General features: G+C 47.6%; 1 protein-coding gene and 1 long non-coding RNA gene across 2 annotated transcripts in view; one reads left to right on the top strand and one right to left on the bottom strand.

Moving 5' to 3' along the window:
• The window catches only part of LOC134965891 (uncharacterized), a 71,382-nt gene that overhangs the window by 13,481 nt on the left and 38,178 nt on the right, over nucleotides 1-19,723 (bottom strand). The gene's annotated exons all lie outside the window — the stretch shown is intronic.
• LOC134965890 (phospholipase A2 inhibitor and Ly6/PLAUR domain-containing protein-like) overlaps nucleotides 1-19,723 on the top strand; it is a 40,067-nt gene that overhangs the window by 15,422 nt on the left and 4,922 nt on the right. Inside the window, exons 2-4 of the mRNA XM_063942283.1 lie at nucleotides 10,659-10,778; nucleotides 13,022-13,171; nucleotides 18,295-18,435. Of these exons, the coding sequence (XP_063798353.1) occupies nucleotides 10,659-10,778; nucleotides 13,022-13,171; nucleotides 18,295-18,435 (411 nt within the window). The remainder of the gene's footprint in view (nucleotides 1-10,658; nucleotides 10,779-13,021; nucleotides 13,172-18,294; nucleotides 18,436-19,723) is intronic.

Here is a 19,723-nt window from a genome sequence, read left to right as displayed (position 1 = left end):
GAGCGAACAACTCGGAATGAGGGCCGTTGTCCTTTATTACATTTCAAGATGCTGACACACCCCGGGATTCGAAAACATTGCCTGTGGCAGTGCAGTCAGACAATCTATTAATTGAACTATCTGCCCTTACGTAGGGGGTCATTCTGAGTTGTTCGCTTGCTAGCAGTTTTTAGCAGCTGTGCAAACGCTATGCCACCGCCCTCTGGGAGTGTATTTTAGCTTAGCAGAAGTACGAACAAAAGGATCGCAGAGCGGCTACAAAAAAAAATGTGCAGTTTCAGAGTAGCTCCAGACCTACTCCTAGCTTGCGATCACTTCAGACTGTTCAGTTCCTGATTTGACATCACAAACACGCCCTGCGTTCGCCCAGCCACGCCTGCGTTTTTCCTGGCATGCCTGCGTTTTATCAAACACTCCCTGAAAACGGTCAGTTGACACCCAGAAACGCCCCTTTCCTGTCAATCACTCTGCGTCGTCCATTGCAACTGAAATGCTTCACTAGACCTTGTGTTAAAATACATTGGCCGTTGTGAAAGTACGTTGCGCGTGCGCACTGCGCTGCATGCGCAGAAGTGCCGCTTTTTCACTTAATCGCTGCGCTGCGAACATTTTTCACTAGCGAACAACTCGGAATGACCCCCATAGACAGGTAGATAATTCTAAACTAGATCATTCTTTTTGAAGCTCAGCTTGTACTTTGTCAGCATTGCGGCTGAGCAGATCTATGTAGTGTGTGGCTGCAAGAGATTGGATGTGTGACTGCACACTACATAGATCTGCTCAGCCGCAATGCTGATTATTTTTTGCAAAGTACCAGTAGCTTCATATAGTGTTCATAGTTTTTATGCAGGATTAAATAGCTCAATGAGTAGGTTGTTTGATTAGAATTCAACAGGTTATAGGTTTGAATCCCATGTATGGCAGTATATTGAAATGTGTTATTTAATAAAGGGTATTGTAACTGGATAACTACGAGCTCTCAAGTTATAACTGCATGAATGTTGTGTATAGAAGATTTGTGTCCAAATCCATTTTCTTGCATTGGTCTGTAAATGTGTAAATACATATATATAAGTGAAAAGGGGCATCATAGCATGGGCTTTCTCTGGTATAAATCTTGTCATGCCCCTTCCCCACAAGGCATGTGCCTAATCAGGGGCGTCACTTACATTGTGAACACCTGGTGCGGCTCTGGCAGAAGAGGGGGGCCGTGGTTTCCCGGAAGTGGGTGTGGCTTCACGGGAGGGGCTTCGCGTTCCAACCTCGTTTTCCGTCACTTGGGGGGTTCTGGAGGTGCGGTCTGTCTCCCGCAGAGTGCTGTCTCTGCAATGGCGGCTCCTACATAGTGACAGGAGCCGAGTGCAGCACTCGGCTCCTGTCACTGAGCAGGAGACGGCATTTTTGTGTCACACCTCGGCGGGTGACACTCGGGAGCGGGCCGCAGCCCCCTTGTGACCCCTTATGTTTGTATTGAAAAAAATGGGGTAGAGGGGGCCGCCAATGCTCTCTCACAGGGCACCAAAAAGTCTAGTTACAGCCCTGATTCCACTGTCTGCTAAATGTATTAACATCACAATCTACTACAGACTGCTCCACCACATTTTCAAAACAGAACTCTAAAGGAATCCGATATTGGACCTTATTCGGTAAGGATTGCAATTTCTGCTAAATAGTTACTGCAATCAAATAGTTGCTGCCCAGAAATTGAGAAAAAACGGCCATTGCAGAAATTGGGTATGCATCGCACTATGCGGCTGATCGCAGAACCATACACAATTACCGGAACATGGAAGATTTTTCCTATCTGCACCAGGCAAGGTTGTCCACAGTTCTTGCAACACAAGAGGCTGGAACTGGTCATAGCTCAGCTGATGTCAGAGGCCATCCTTAAAAAACGCCTGGGCACGCCTGCGTTATTTCACACATACAGAAAACAGCAGGGTTTCCGCCCACAAACGCCGGCGTCCTGTCAGTCAAACGTCTGCATAGCGATCACGATGTGTAAGCATTTTCTGTCGCTATTTTTACTCATGCGTGCGCAATACGAATACTGCGCATGCGCACTAGTTCGATAAACAGCCAGATTGCGATTTGCTAATTTTGCAATTTTTACTGAATGAGGTCCTTAGGTCATAAAGCTTTAAATGCAGTCATTTGAGCTACTGTGACATCAGTCTCTCTGAACTCATGCATGATACAAACAATAAATAACAAGCTGTCAATCAGTTGTGTGTCTGCTCTGTTAAAATCAAGGGTGCTCCTGAAATGCCAAACTCATGTAAAGGAACATTAAAAATTGTGGACTTATAAAGTTAATCTTAGGAATGTCAGCTATTTAATGTATATTAAGGGTTCATTAAACACACACACACACACACACACACACACACACACACACACACACACACACACACACGTACACATACAGTGTATACATATATATGACATCATTTATGAGTATAATAAACCTGCACAACAGGACCCTGCAAATACTGTTTCTCTTACGTCCTAGAGGATGCTGGGGTCCACATTAGTACCATGGGGTATAGATGGGTCCACCAGGAGCCATTGGCACTTGAGAGTTTGAGAGTGTGGGCTGGCTCCTCCCTCTATGCCCCTCCTACCAGACTCAGTTTAGAAAATGTGCCCGGAGGAGCCAGTCACAGCTAGGGGAGCTCTCCTGAGTTTTCCTGGAAAAAAGTTTTTTTTAGAGTTTATTATTTTACAGGGAGGCTGCTGGCAACAGCCTCCCTGCAGCGAGGGACTGAGGGGGAAAGCAGTGTCCGCCCTGCGGGTTCTGAGACACTGTCTCAGCTGACTGGACACTGAGCTCCAGAGGGGTCTGATCGTTCTCCGCCACAGGGGACCGCTCGCCCCAGCAGCATGCCGCCACCCCCTTGCAGAGCTTTAGAATCGGTGGCGAGTGAGACACCGACCCCCCTAGCAATCGGGGGGTGGGTGTGAAGATGGCGGCATCAGGGTAGGAGCGCAGTATTAACTGCGCTCCGGGGATGGCTCAGAGGTACATGGTGCGGCGATATGAGGGGCGCCCTGAGCCAGCGCGACACCCTACACTGGTCCAGAAGCCTGTCGGGGTCCCCGGATCTCAGCCAGCACTAAATCCTCAGGACAGTACAATCTGATGAAGAGCGGGAAGACAGCGCCATGAAGGGGGCGGAGCTTCTCCTCAGAGCGGACCCAGCAGCGTTCAGCACCATTTTCCTGCCTGCACAGCGCTGACAAGGAGAATCAGGTCCCTCCACAGCAACTCCAGCTATCTACAAACGGTACCAGAGGGTTGTAGAAGGTAGGGGGGGAGGCTGCAATACGACTGTGTATACTATTAAGGTACACAGTCAGCACTGAAAAGGGGTCTCCCTTTGGTATAAAAGCGCTGTGTGTGGGTTGGCTCCAATCTCTGTGTCTCTCTTGCCATTCTTGGGGGGGGGGGGGGGGGGGGACTCTGTCTGCCATCCCCTTTGTGTGTGTGGAGTGTTTGGTTGTCTCCTTTAGCTATGTCCAGGGATACTGTGTCATATGCTGCAGAGGATTTGTCCTCCCAGGATGATCCCATTCTATGTAATCAGGATAGCACTGGTTTAGCACAGATACCAGAAAGGGAGCCTGAGTGGTTTTCCTCTATCAAATCTTGGATTTCTCAGATTTCTGACAGGGTTGCAAGTAATGAATCTGCAACCCAGGTATTACAGAACTCTATGGCAGTATGGCCGGTTTCTGGTACCTCGGGACGCTCCGCTATATACCCCCACAAACGTGCGCTTGTGCATGTCACGCAGGATGACACGGATACCGATTCTGACACCACAGACGGTGATGGGGATGTGTTGCGGGGGTCTGCATCTCTTGCAAAGGGGGTGCAATTGATGATAGAGGCTATCAGGGATGTGTTACATATTAATGATACCACACCTGAGCAGGTTGAGGAGGCTTTTTTCACTGAAAATAAAAAAGCCTCGCTAACCTTCCCTGCATCAAAGGAATTGAATGCTATATTTGAGAAAGCATGGGAAAACCCTGAGAAAAAATTCCAGATCCCTAAACGGGTACAGGTGGCGTTTCCTTTCCCTGAGGAGGATAGAAAAAAATGGGAAAACCCGCCGATTGTTGACGCATCTGTGTCCAGACTCTCAATGAAGGTGGTTTTACCTGTTCCAGGATCTACCGCCTTAAAGGAGCCGGCTGATCGTAAAATTGATAACACTCTTAAATCAATGTACACTGCTTCAGGGGCCATATTACGTCCCACTATTGCTACTGCATGGATTGCAAAGGCTATAGTAAAGTGGTCGGCTACCTTACTAGATTTGGATACGATGGATAAGGGTGATGTTGAAGTATGTTTACGCAACGTTCACGATTCAGCAGGTTTTATGGTAGATTCCAAGAAAGACCTGGGTTCCATGGCTGCCGGAATCTCTTCCATGTCTGTTTCAGCTCGTCGGGGACTGTGGCTGCGCCAGTGGTCGGCCGACGCGAAATCTAGAAAGAGTCCCTACCCTATACAGGTCAGGCTCTCTTTGGGGAAGCTCTAGACGCGTGCATATCCACGGCTACAGCGGGTAAGTCTCCGTTTCTTCCCTCAGCTGCACCTGCTCTGAAGAAATCCTTCTCTTCTTCAGCAACACAGTCCTTTCGGCCTAACAAGCCTAGAGAGGCCAGACCATCCAATACCTTCTTTAGGGGAGGTTGAGTTAAGTCCAAGAAACCTGCCACTGCAGGTTCCCAGGAACAAAAGCCTGCTTCAGGTACGCCAAAGTCCTCCACATGACGGTGGACCGTGCGGCCTGAAGGTGGGGCCAGTGAGAACGAGACTCAGACAATTCAGTCACGTCTGGGTATCATCCGGCCTTGATCCCTGGGTGATAGATGTTGTATCCCAGGAATACAGGCTGGAATTTCAAAGTCTCCCTCCTCATCGTTTTTTTAAATCAGGCTTACCAGCTCTGCTGGCAGACAGCACTGTACTACAAGAAGCTGTCCAAAAGTTGGTGGAGGCACAGGTCATTGTGCCAGTTCCTCCTCATTCGCAAACCACAGGTTACTATTCAAACCTTTTCGTGGTACCGAAACCAGATGGTTCGGTCAGGCCCATTCTGAACCTAAAATCGTTGAACCCATTTCTAAAGGAGTTCAAGTTCAAAATGGAGTCTCTCAGGGTGGTGATATCAGGTCTGGAAGAGGGGGAATTCCTGGTTTCCCTGAATATCAAGGATGCGTACCTACACATTCCGATCTGGCTGCCGTATCAGGCTTATCTCCGTTTCACATTACTGGACTGTCATTTCCAGTTCCAGGCCCTGCCATTCGGCCTCTCCACAGCACCGAGGGTGTTTACCAAGGTGATGGCAGAGATGATGGTTCTCCTCCGCAAACAAGGGGTGAACATCATTCCATATCTGGACGATCTGCTGATAAAGGCATCGTCCAAGGAGAAGCTGCTGCAGTCCATTGTTCTCACAACCCGCCTCCTCAAGATCCACGGTTGGATTCTGAACCTTCCAAAGTCACATTTGGAACCAACCCAGAGGTTGTCCTTTCTGGGAATGATCCTAGAAACAGAAGTGCAGAGGGTGTTTCTTCCACAGGAGAAGGCGTTGGTGATACAAACAATGGTCCGGGATGTCCTGAAGCCAGCCCGGGTGTCGGTTCATCAATGCATTCACCCGTTGGGAAAGATGGTGGCTTCTTACGAGGCTCTCCAGTACGGGAGGTTCCACGCTCGGGCCTTTCAACTGGATCTCCTGGACAAGTGGTCAGGATCTCATCTCCACATGCACCAGAGAATACGTTTGTCGCCGAAGGCCAGGATTTCGCTCCTCTGGTGGCTACAATTACCTCACCTTCTGGAGAGCCACAGGTTCGGGATTCAGGAATGGGTCCTTATAACCATGGATGCGAGCCTTCGGGGCTGGGGAGCAGTCACTCATGGAGTAACTTTCCAAGGAAGGTGGTCAAGTCTGGAAGCCGGCCTGCCCATCAACATCCTGGAACTAAGAGCCATCTACAACGGTCTTCTTCAGGCGGCCCATCTTCTAAGAAATCGGGCCATTCAAGTGCAGTCGGACAATGTAACGACAGTAGCCTACATAAACCAACAAGGCGGAACGAAGAGCAGAATTGCAATGTCGGAGGTGACAAGAATCATCCTCTGGGCAGAAAGACACGCGTTGGTTCTCTCAGCAATCTTCATTCCGGGAATGGACAACTGGGAAGTAGACTTCCTCAGCAGACACGATCTCCATCCAGGGGAGTGGGGTCTCCATCCGGAGGTGTTCAAGGAAATAACAGATCTTTGGGGGTTACCCTAAATAGCCATGATGGCCTCTCGTCTCAACAAAAAGCTTTGATGCTATTGTTCCAGGTCGAGGGACCCACAAGCAGTGGCAGTGGACGCCCTGGTGTCTCCGTGGGTTTTCCAGTCGGTGTACGTGTTTTCACCACTTCCACTCATTCCAAGAGTTCTAAAGCTCATAAGGAGAACAGGAGTTTAAGCGATCCTCATTGCTCCAGACTGGCAAAGGAGGGCTTGGTACGCGGACCTTCTGAATCTCTTGCAGGAAGAGCCGAGGCCTCTTCCTCTTCGGGAGGACCTGCTGCAGCAGGGGCCGTTCGCCTATCAAGACTTACCGTGGCTACATTTGACGGCATGGAAGTTGAGCGCCTGATACTTGCTCGGAAGGGCATTCCGAAGAAGGTGATTCCTACCCTGATACAGGCTAGGAAAGGGGTAACGTCTAAACATTACCATCGTATTTGGAAGAAATATGTCTCTTGGTGTGAATCCAAGAAGTTTCCTACGGTGGAGTTTCAACTCAGACGTTTTCTCCTCTTCCTGCAAGCAGGTGTGGATATGGGACTGAGGTTGGGATCTGTGAAGGTCCAGATTTCGGCCTTATCCGTTTTCTTCCAGAAACAATTGGCTGCCCTCCCTGAGGTTCAGACTTTTTTGAAGGGAGTCCTGCACATCCAACCTCCCTTTGTACCACCTACGGCGCCTTGGGACCTTAACGTGGTGTTGCAGTTCCACCAGTCGGATTGGTTTGAGCCTCTACAGGAGGTTGAGGTCAAATTTCTTACATGGAAGGCTGTCACGTTGTTGGCCTTAGCTTCGGCTAGGCGTGTGTCCGAATTGGGGGCTTTATTCTGTAAAAGCCCTTGCTTTATCTTCCACGAAGATAGAGCTGAGCTCCGGACACGTCAGCAGTTTCTTCCAAAGGTTGGTTGGCATTTCATATCAACCAACCTATTGTGGTGCCAGTGGCTACTGACTCCTCAATTACATCAAAGTCCTTGGATGTTGTGAGGGCTCTGAAGATATCTGTGAAGAGAACTTCTCGTCACAGAAAGTCGGACTCTCTGTTTGTCCTATGTTATCCCGAGAAAATTGGGTGTCCTGCTTCTAAGCAGACGATCTATCGCTGGATTAGGTTCACTATCCAGCACGCTTATTTTATGGCAGGATTGCTGTGTCCAAAATCTGTTAAGGCCCACTCTACTTGTAAGGTGGGGTCTTCCTGGGCGGCTGCCCGGTGTGTCTCGGCATTGCAACTTTGCCAAGCTGCAACTTGGTCTGGGTCGAACACGTTTGCAAAGATTTACAAGTTCGATACTTTGGCCTCTGATGATCTGAAGTTCAGTCAATCAGTTCTGCAGGAGCCTCCGAGCTCTCCCTCCCGTTCTGGGAGCTTTGGTACATCCCCATGGTACTAATGTGGACCCCAGCATCCTCTAGGACGTAAGAGAAAATAGGATTTTGGTTACTTACCGGTAAATCCTTTTCTCGTAGTCTGCAGAGGATGCTGGGCGCCCGCCCAGCGCTTCATTTTCCTGCAACTGTTATCTGGTTCAGTACAACTTTGTTTAGTCATGTACTGCACTGTTACTTGGTAAGTAATGTTTCAACAGTTGCTGAGAGTTTCAAGCATGTTAGCTTGATGTGCCTTGTATGTGTGAGCTGGTATGAATCTCACCACTATCTGTGTTAAATCCTTCTCTCGAAGATGTCTGTTTTCTCGGACACAGTTTCTAGACTGAGTCTGGTAGGAGGGGCATAGAGAGAGGAGCCAGCCCACACTATTAAACTCTTAAAGTGCCAATGGCTCCTGGTGGACCCGTCTATACCCCCATGGTACTAATGTGGACCCCAGCATCCTCTACGGACTAAGAGAAAAAGGATTCACCGGTAGGTAACCAAAAACCTATTATTGTTGTACAAACTTTGACATGAGACCAAACACAGAGATAATAGGTTGGGGGTTTGGGTGGGTGGGGGTTGGTAGTAGTTACCATGATAATTGTACTATGCTTGTCTCTGGTCTCCTTGACTCTCCCCGTCATCGGTCTCCAGACAATTTTCGCTACCTGCCTCATTTTCCTCTTTGAACACTCTATCTAGTAACATAGTAACATAGTATCTAAGGTTGAAAAAAGACAATTGTCCATCGAGTTCAACTTATTTGTGGTCTCCTATGTACGATTATTTTGTATAAAATTTTGACTGAAGTTGATTTCTACCGTTACATTTTACCCCTCTTTTTTATAATAACCATAGTGCGTGACTATGCACCGTAACCCTGGATATCCTTATCTATTAGGAATTTATCTAACCCATTCTTAAAGGTATTGACTGAGTCGGCAGGGAATTCCAAACACGTATCGTCCTTACTGTAAAAAAGCCTTTACGCTGTATTATGCGGAATCTCCTCTCCTCTAACCTGAGCGAGTGTCCACGAGTTCTCTGGTTTGATCTAACCAAAAACAGGTCCTGCTCAAGATCTGTATACTGTCCCCTTATATATTTGTAAATGTTGATCATGTCCCCTCTTAATCTCCTCTTTTCCAGTGTAAACATGCCTAGTCTTGCAAGCCTTTCCTCGTATTCCAGCGTCTCCATACCCTTAATTAATTTGGTCGCCCGCCTTTGAACCTTTTCTTGCTTCAGGATATCCTTTTTGTAGTAAGGTGCCCAGAATTGTACACAGTATTCAAGGTGTGGCCTCACAAGTGATTTATATAACGGGAGTATAATACTCTCGTCCCTAGCATCAATTCCCCGTTTTATGCATGCTAATATCTTATTAGCCTTCTTTGCTGCAGTCCTACTTTGGGTACTACTGCTTAGCTTGCTATCTATGAGGACACCTAAATCCTTTTCCAGTACAGAATCCCCCAATTTTAACCCATTTAGTAAGTAGGTATTATTTTTGTTCTTGTTACCACAGTGCATTACCTTACACTTGTCTGTATTGAAGAGCAGTCTCCATTTCGCTGCCCAAGTTTCTAATTTAACTAAGTCATTCTGAAGTGACTCAGCATCCCCCTCCGCATTTATAACTTTACACAATTTGGTATCATCTGCAAAAATTGACACCATGCTCTCTAGTCCTTCTGTTAGGTCGTTAATGAAAATATTGAACAATAGCGGTCCTAATACTGAGCCTTGCGGCACACCACTTAGCACTTCAGTCCAAGTTGAAAAAGATCCATTAACCACAACGCGCTGCTCCCTATTATCTAACCAGTTTTTGACCCAAGTGCATATTGTGCTTCCTAACCCTGATTCTTGTAGCTTGTAGATAAGTCTCATGTGTGGTACAGTGTCGAATGCTTTGGCAAAATCTAAAAAGATTACATCCACGTCTTTACCCTGATCTAGGTTTGCGCTTACTGATTCATAAAAGCCAAGTAAATTGGTTTGACAGGATCTGTCCTTCATAAACCCATGTTGATTCCTTTTAATGACCTTATTGACTCCAAGGAACTTCTGAATACTATCTCTTAGAATACCTTCCAATACTTTCCCCTTCCCCTCCAATACTTTCTGCTACCCTTCTCTGGCAGCCACTCCATTTGCTCACTTCTCAAGCTCGCTACCGCTCAGCCTCCCCACTCCACCCTCCAGCTCCAGCCTCATTTCTTCATATATATCCTCCCGCCCTCTTTTCTCTGCTAGTGACTGCTGCCTCACCTCCTCCCTGAACACAGCTTCCTACTCTTGTATTCAGTATTTCTCCAGGGCTGCTCCTCACCTCTGGAATACCATCCATCTCTCTATTAGACTTTCATCCAGCCTCCCAGCCTTAAAATGTGCCCTGAAAACTCACCATTTTATTCTATCTTTCCAACTCTGCAGCCTCTTCATCCTTATAATCATTGTGCCCACCCATATACGCCACAGTTTGTGAGCAGGACCCTCACGCCTTTGTCTTCTCTAGATAATTCTGCACACTGTAATTATCTGCCTATGTGAATTTATATTCGTACTTACTTATGTATCTTGCTGTCCACTTTTCTCCTTATACAATAATATGGACCCCAAAGTGCCTTTTGTTGGAAATATATAATTATATATATATATAATATAGTTCCAATAGAACAAAAAGTATCTATAGGGGCGCCTATAGTACCGATATATATATATATATATATATATAGTTCTGTTTAGTCCACACTCTAGCCTTGATAAATGGCTGCCTCCATATATGGATAGAAGTCCCCAGGACATATCCACTCCAATGTACTTCCAATATTATCAGGATCTTGACAAAGGTCCCCACATGGGACCATAACGTTGATACCCCGATTCTGATGATCTGATGTAATTATACAAATAAAATGTATTTTTCTTCATCTTTCAGGTTATTCTATAACTTGCATAAAATGCATGGGGATGAGTGACACGCCATGTTCAGGACCTGAAGTAACCTGCGCCTCAAAGGATGACGTTTGCATTTTGACTTACACGGTCAGCTCATTTGGTATGTGTATACATTTTTGGGGTCTACTACGGACAGCACAGATGCAATGTGTCACTTGCACTTAAAGCAAAAAAAAAAGAAATGTATTTTCCAGAAGACAATGGGACTAATTCAGACCTGATTGCTAGGGTGCGCTTTTTGCATCCCTGCGATCAGGTAGTCGCCGCCTAAAGGGGAGGGGGATATCGCTGTGCAGGGGTGCGATCGCATGTGCGGGAGAGCTGCACAAACAGAAGTTTGTGCAATCTCTGCACAGCCCAGGACTTAGTCTTCCAATGCGATGATCGGGGCCGCAGCTGACGTCAGAATCCCTTTAATTTGATGCATCCGCAATGTAATTGTGGACGCATCGGGAGGTGGCGCATCACACATACTGGGCGGCATTGCTCTGTGTTGGGCGGCCCCCAGCATGTGAGGAGATGGATGCAGATCTGGCTGCGTATGCAGCAATCTGCGTCTATCCCTGAATAAGCTCCAAAGTACCAGCCAATCAGCTCCTGTCATTTTTTTAAAACACAACTTGTAACATTGCAAAAAAACGAAATACCAAGGTAATTCGCCCGGCGCTGTTAAGAGGATATGCTAAACCTTTAAGCTGCTGTATGAAGGGATAGTTAGTCCCTGGAGATACAATAGGAAAAGGGGTGTGTAAACAGCGCTAAAAAACTGGATATGGAAAATTAATAATCACAATTTATTATAAAAATTGTTGCAACAATGAATCATTCAATTCATATATATATGAATAAATAAAAAAATGCAATGCTAGCAGTTGAAAGTCCAGAATATTAGGCGAACCTTGATTGCTTGGTTCCAAACCAGATTCAGTCCTATTCAAAGCTGGATCTCTGGTGCCTTTGTGGACCTCTGCCAATTTCCCAATTGCTGGTGGACTTCTAGGCTTGTTCCAGGTGTAATTGATGATTTGGAGGAGCCGTGCACTGTTTGAATCATCAATTACACCTGGAACAAGCCTAGAATTTGGTTTGGAACCAAGCAATCAAGGTTCGCCTAATATTCTGGACTTTCAACTGCTAGCATTGCAAAGTGCCCCCAGGACTGTGGCGTAATTCCAAGGATTTTCATCAGTACATCTTGTCCGGCTTCCTCGTGTGGTAATACACCAAACAAACTTGCTGTGCTTGCCCTATTTGACACGTTTTTATGATAATTATTTTTTATTTATTAATGATTCATTGTTGCAACAATTTTTATCATAAATTGTGATTATTAATTTTCCATATCCAGTTTTTTAGCGCTGTTTACACACAACTTGTAACATGGCAGTTAGGAGCTCATTGACTGGTACTTTATCGCTCTCCAAGGATTGTGTTAATAGACACCTCCTGCAGGACGAAGCATTGGATCACTCAGAATGGCCGTCTCATATCTGTAGCCGAGGCCAGTAAATCTGTCTGGAAGTTGCAGACATTGGCCTCAGAACTCCCAGGTAACCCCCCTCACACACACTTTCTGGAATGCTGCCCCCTTCCCACCCCCAAATGGCTGCACTGATGCAGGATCTGCTCTGCAAATACTCAGTATGAATCATACGCAGGTACAGTCCCCCGCCATCAGAGCTGTACACAAACTATTGGGTACAACTCTGAAGCAGGTTCTCTGTCACTCAGCACATTGCTACAGTACCAAGTGACATGACACAGTATAAATCTATGATATGAAGTTTCTGTACTTAGGGGAGTATTCAGCTTGAGTCGCAAAATAGAGAAAATCGCAAACCTACATTGCACATGTGCAACCCTTCACAATGCGATCTCATTGTGATTGACAAACGGCAGGGTGTTCGGTGGCAGCTGGTGCGGAAAATACAGGCCCGTTTTCAGTGGGCCGGATGACGGCGCCTGCATTTCCTGCAATGAGAAGCACGGTGTCGGTGCACCTGGACACGCAGCCTGGCTGCGTATCCGGGGGGCCACTGGTGTTTCCTGATTTCTGCGATGCGATCGCAATTTCTTTGCGAAAATCAGCCACATGCGATTGCATCGCACCAGCAAGGCATATTGAACAGGGGACAGTGAGCGGCAATGAACGGGTACCTTGGAACCAGCGCACTGTGGCTAAGGTGCCTGTGCAGTTTACTGATAATCTCTCAGTTGCGACACCATCGCAGTTGCGACTGCATCTGAATAAGGCCCACTCTGTACAAAACACACATTTTGTATTATTTTTGTTTTACTTTTTTTTTTGCCTGAGTCTCAGTTTAATCTGCTCTTTTTTTACAGGTGGAATGGGTGACAGCCACACGTATATGAGAGATTGCGGGAATCGCAAATCATGTTCTGCTTGTATGAGTTTCAGTAACCTGGCCGGCAAAAGCAAGAGCGCCAGTTCCTGCTGCCACACAGACAGGTGTACCCCTGCCCAACCTGTCAGTAAGTGTCTATCTTCCATTGACGTGTAATGGGAACATGAAGGAGTAACTATGACACTTGCACCAAGGATGTGCAGGAAGTGGGCTACCACATACTTTACCTCTATTCTCTTTTCCTCATTTTAGGTATCTTAGGTATTCCTTTGTTTGCCCTACGGTCCATGGTGGGTAATTTATATATAATAAGAATAACAACCCCTTAACAGGGTGCCATAGCACTCCATACCACACCCAGCGCCTTTAGCGGCTCTTATACCATTATATTTTTAGGACACTCCGAGCAGCAGTACAGATCCCACCGCACTGTGGTAGATGTTAGGATAGCTCTCCCCACACTGCATCGGCGGGGTAGTAAGGCGATGCCACCCTGTGTTACGCCACTGGCCGCACTGCCCTCCATACAGCCCTGAAGAATAAAAATAATAAGGCAGTAACATACCATGGACCCAGAGCACCCCCTATTGCATCCTAAAGTTCAATTAGAAATGGAGACCGTAAGGCTGAAGGTTCCAAACTGTGACACAAATGAGAGGTGGGCGTTTGAGGCGTGAAGGAAGTACCAAATTTTCTGCGAGATTGGTTAGAGTGGGTAGAGCGCCAGTTCTTGATACTGCAGTATATTATATTCCACATATATGCCTGAGATAGCCGTACTATTTGCAGGAAGAAAGGTCCAGGTGTAAAGAGGTGATGATGAAAGTGTGGCGCCATACAAATAAAATGTAGTAATGTATGTAGTAATAATAGTACTAATATAAATGTTCAAATTACCAGCATGAAAGTTTATAATATTTACAAGAAAAGGATTTCTCCCAGCGCTAATGTTGTTAGGTATATAATGGTTATTTAGTGGCAGTGTAGGCTCAAGAGATTAATAACATTCATAACATCAATGATAGTTAAAATATAATGTTTTATTGACACATGAAAAACACTTTTCCAAGGATATCTTATTCCCTAAAGTGATACTAATACCGGTATACACAAAACAAACACACACAACGATTAACATATAAAAATACCAGTGATACGCTAAAATAGTGGTTTATTCACTAGATAGGAGTTTATATTCCTCAGGTAAATGCAGGCATATATATGTGGTAGCTGTATAGATTGGAGTTTATATTCCTCAGGTAAATGCAGGCATATATATGTGGTAGCTGTATCACAGTCCCTTATCATATATGGAATAAGTCCAAAAGTCTTGATTGATACCAGCTGATCGCTGTAAAGTCCTTCCAGAGTGGAAATCAGCACATTGGGCAAAAATCCTAAACTCCTTGATGGGAAATGTCCAAAAATACAAGACACTTACTTCAAAATCACAGGATGGTTACTGCATAGATGTCGACTTCTGGGCTGCTCTCTCCGGGAGAGAGCAGCCCGTCGGCTCAGCAGGGGGGGGCGAGCAGTGAAGTGACTAGACAGGGGGGTGGGCCAGAGGCGGGACGGGGCGTGGCTTCAGGGCCGCGTCATTTAAGCCCCCCCCTGCTGTGTAATGCCGCGATTACCGGCATTATACAGCAGGGGGCGTGGTTACGATGACGCGATTCAACAAGAATCGCGTCATCGCCTGCCCGGACCGCCCACTTTACTCGTTAAGTGGGCGGCGGGCAGGGGTGACCCCCGTAAGTCGGGAGACTTGCCTGCGCTTCCGGGGGGCCGGGAGGGTCACCCGTTTTTCGGGAGCCTCCCGGCCATTCCGGGAGGGTAGGCAAGTATGGGTTACTGGAACGGGTGTCTGCCGGCAGACATATCCGATAGCTCCGCAATCAACTAGTTTCGCCTGGCACCGCAGGCTTCCTCAGGATGGCTGAGCTGTACCAAAAACCCCGTTCTTATACCCTATCCAGCGTGTTTGTTGTCATGGTAACTAGTTCCTTCCTTTCGCGCATGCGTCCGTTGCCGGGGCTCCGTCCGCGTCCTCCGTCCATTTGTTTTTCGTTGTTATGGAGACCGGGCGTGCTGACGTGTATCGCTCCGTCTCCTTCCTCTCCATGGTGCGCGTCTGTTGTCAGGGCAACTACGTCTCCGTCCACGTCTTTTGTTTATTAGTTGTCATGGAAACCGGACGTTTTAATGTGTATTTGCTTCACTTCTCCCCTGATCTGCTCCTCATACAGCGGCTCTTTTGTCATGAAAGTCGACACTATACTGAGTTTTTAGTCCTCTCCTTTATATACATATTCATGTATGTATCTTGCATAGTGAGGTTTGTCAGACGCCGGGGGCGGGGCCTATGACGCGCCGATTGGCTCGCCGCGCCCCTCTCCGATTGGCTGTCGCTCCGGGAGCCGCGATTGGCTCCCGGAGGGCGCCAACATTCAAATGCCCCTGCAGCCTCTGGTCCGGTGCAGGGAAAAAGGTAATCCCTGCACAGGACACCCGCCGCCGCCACACACTGACAGGCGCTGGGGACAGACAAGCTGTCCCAGTGCTGTCAGCGACGTTGTCCCGCAGGGGACACAGGCGCCCTGGCTGCTGCAGCTGGAATGTGTCCTGTAAAACAGGACACATTCCCACAGGGACATGCTTTCATAGTCCCTGTAGGAATGGTGCCGCATTCCCATGCAAATTCAATGGGCTTTTCCTGCCCATTGCTAGGCCCCGCCCACGCCCGCCCCCCGCTCCCATATCTTTTCCCAATCACTACGGGAGGCACCACGATCGGTGCCTCCCAAACTAATTATGCACACATTAATGATAAGTAAAATAATAAAGAAGATACTTATGTGTCATAAGTATCTTCTTTGTATTATTTTACTCATTAATGACAGGGGAGGCACTGCCTCCCCTGCCTCCCCTGACTGCACGTCCCTGGTGTAACCCCTGAGCTTGGCGCTTTCATTAATGACAGCCTCCATGCCCGGCCAGGAGAGGCCACTCTCTCCCTCCTCCTCCCTACTGATTCAGTTACCCTGTCTGACAGGCTACTGTTGCCAAGGCCTGATGTCACAATTTAGTGACCGGCCCTGGCAAGAAAACCAGAGAAGAGGAGCCTCACGTACCCAAGATGATGCTAAAGGCGGGCATGCCGTCCGAGTGTCCTCCATCACTCGTGGGTCATGGGTGTTGCAGCTGCTGTGTCAACATTTCTGCATGCACAAGGATCATGGAGTGGGTGAAAGGTTACTCCCAATCTCTCTGCCTCTCCCTATCACCCACTCTTCATCACCTCTGACTATCCCTGTCCTTTCACCGTCTCCCTCTCACCATCACCCACAGCCTCTTCCTTTCTCCCACCCTTTTTCACAATCTCCGTCACCCTCTGCCTCTCTCTGTTACCCTCTCCTTGTCACTCCCTGCTTCTCCCTCTGTTTGTCACATTCCCCTGTCCCCATCACCCATTGCCTCTCCCCGTTACCCACTGCATCGCCCTTTCACCCACTTTCTGTCACCCTCTCCTTGTCACCCACTGCTTCTCCCTGTCACCCTCTGCTTGTCAGCCTCTGCCCATCACCCTCACCTTCTCCCCGTCACCCTCTGCCTCTCTGTGCCACCCTCTCCCTGTTACCCACTGCTTCTCCCTGTCATCCTCTGCTTGTCACCATCTTCCCATCACCCCTACCTTCACCATCTCACCCTACCTCTCTTTCATTCACCCTCTCTCCTTCACTCTCTGCCTCTCCATGTTATCCACTGGTTGTCACCCTCGCTCTCTCTCTCTCTTCCTATTACCCACTGCTGTGTGGCATATTGTGACCTTGGGGTGGGGTATAGGAGGATGGCCCAAAGTATATTTTTTCACCTGGGCCCACCACTTACAAGTTCCGCCACTGGTGCTGTCCCTGTCTGCAGCAGCTGCCAGCTCCGGGCTGTATGTGATATCTCGTGAGAGTAGCACGATCTCACACATGCACACTAGAGCCGGCTGGGGGGAGAGACACAGGCTGATGCACTGTGTGCTCTAGCAGCTATCGCCAGAGGTTAGAGTTTTCATTCCCCCCTCTCCAGCAGACAAGATGATGATACATCTTGTCGGTGTAGCTTCCTGCTTTGCCTGTAATGAGGCAAAGCAGGAAGTGTTATACTTACACAATACATGTGGGTATAATACATTGTCCCATTATCTGGCAAAACCAAGTGCAGTGCACTGCAGGTGGGGCAGATGTAACATGTGCAGAGAGAGTTAGAATTGGGTTGGGTGTGTTAAAATTGAAATCTAAATTGCAGTGTAAAAATAAAGCAGCCGGTAGTTACCCTGCACAGAAACCCACCCAAATCTAACTCTCCCTGCACATGTTACATCTGCCCCACCTGCACTGCACATGGTTTTGCCCAATTGTTAACTTTTTTGCTTTGCTAACAACTCTGCATAATCCCCTTGGACTCCAGAGACCAAAACTTATTAAATGCTAGTGCAAAGGCATAATACACAAGGGGCCTCATACAGACCCGATCGCACGCTGCATTTCTTCGCAGCCGTGTGATCAGGTCTGAACTGCGCATGCGTGTGACCTGCAATGCGCAGGCGCATCAGCCGCCGGCGATGGCCGTCGCCGTGCTGCAACGACCCGCACAGAGAAAGCGATCGCACCGGCGATCGCAAGAAGATTGACAGACAGAAGGCGTTCGTGGGCAGCAACTCACCATTTTCTGGGAGTGGTCGGAAAAACGCTGGCGTGATCGGCCATTTCCAGGGAGGGATTCTGACGTCAGCTACTTCCTGGATCATCGCAGAGGGTGAGTAAGTCCTGGGCTGTGCAGAAACTGCACACTGCACAGCTGAACGCATCCCTGCAAAGCCCTAACCCCCTCCTCTGTAGACGGCGATTACCTGGTGGCAGCAATGCAAAAAATAGCCTGCGTGCGACCAGGTCTGAATTACAATTAGTGTGGATGCACTTGTATATGCAACATTGAGGTCTGAATTAGGCCATTAGCCGGATCAGAAGTTTTCATTATGTGGAAAACAGAATAATGTGTTTTATGTAATGTATTTAGGACATTAGTGAGGATAAAGTGATGTTGATCTCTCCAAACAGACCACGCTGAAAGCATATAAAGTGATAATAATTACTATCTCTAAGTGTTTCATTTTAAACTTTCCTAGATTGATATTTGTTATAACAGTCCAAAAATAATCTGTATTTTAAATTGTTTCCTTTTTATTTACTATTCCAGTCCCAGCGGATAACTACAATAAGAACGGTGTCAGATGCAAAACCTGCATGGACCTGACAGATAAACCCTGCCAAACTGATACATACGTGGATTGTCTTGGAGAAGAGAAAAAGTGCATCTCCCAGGTTTCAACTATAAAAGGTAATTTCAGACAAACAATCCTTATGGAATTTGCTTACATCATGCGTCGCCTTCTACTGGAAGATTACTACACTAGCAGCCAGGCTGGTGCCACACAAAAAGGTCGACACCTTAGGTCGATGCCAATTGGTCGACACACCTTAGGTCGACATGGACAAAAGGTCGACATGGACAAAAGGTCAATGGGAACAAGGTCGACATGGAAAAAGGTCGACATGAGTTTTTAATGTTTTTTTGGTGTTGTTTTCTTCGTAGAATGACCGGGAACCCCAATTACTGCACCGCGTTCGCGCGCCATACTTCTGGCATAGTGCCTTCGCTTCGCTCGGCACAGATTACTGTTCGAATCGTAGTCCACATGGATCGTTCAGTATGAAAAGGCTCCAAAAAAGAAAAAAATTGTGAATAACTCATGTCGACCTTTTGTCCATGTCGACCTTTTGTCCATGTCGACCTAAGGCGTGTCGACCTTTTTGTTGTCGACCTGGAGTCCGGATACCGTTAGAACGCTACTCCTTTTCCTGGCAAACAAATCAGGGGCTCCTGTGTGATAGAGGGGATCAGTATGATTTGCCGACGGATGGGATGCCCTATCCTAACCCTCCCCACTTGGTGCCTAACCCTAACCCTCCCTTCCACACTACTTCTACCGAGCCCTCCCCGCTTGATGCCTGAGCCTAACCTCCCCCTCTAAGTGCCTAAACCTAATCCTCCCTCCCCTGTCCCTAACCCTAAACTTCCAGGCCCTACTCCCTAACCCCCCTTCTCATGCCTAAACCTAACCTTCCCCCCCCCCCCCCACCACTACAGCAGGGAGGATTCCAGCGCGTCCCACTGTGAGGGTGATCGGGATGCTGGCTGTCGGTAATGTGACGCCGACATCCCGAGCGGCGTCGGTATGTAGATGCCAGCATTGTGTCCTCCTTTCGGATCCCGACGCGGTATATTGACGCGCCGGGATCCCATCCGTTCCCTGATAGAGAAACTGTGGGGTATATTCATTAAAGGTCGATTTTTGTGTTTTCCACCGATTTGGCCAATTGTGCATATCGGAGATCTACTAAAGGTGCAATCCGCCAAAATCCAACACTTGGGAAAACATAGATGTTTTCGGAGGGTCTAAATGCACTAAGTGACAGGCGTTTTTCACTTGTAAAACACATTCTATTGCCTAGACCTTCATTCCGATGCCTATGAAAGTAAGCAAGATGGACGCTACGCCAGTGTTATTGCAATTGAGTGATTATTGGTAAATTGTGCATACATCTGCTTCACACTGCGCATACGC

This window comes from Pseudophryne corroboree, chromosome 10, assembly GCF_028390025.1.
Source record: "Pseudophryne corroboree isolate aPseCor3 chromosome 10, aPseCor3.hap2, whole genome shotgun sequence".
In the NCBI taxonomy this organism is placed as follows: domain Eukaryota; kingdom Metazoa; phylum Chordata; class Amphibia; order Anura; family Myobatrachidae; genus Pseudophryne; species Pseudophryne corroboree.
Note: the sequence above shows the minus strand (reverse complement) of the source record. Positions and strands in the feature narration are given on the sequence as shown.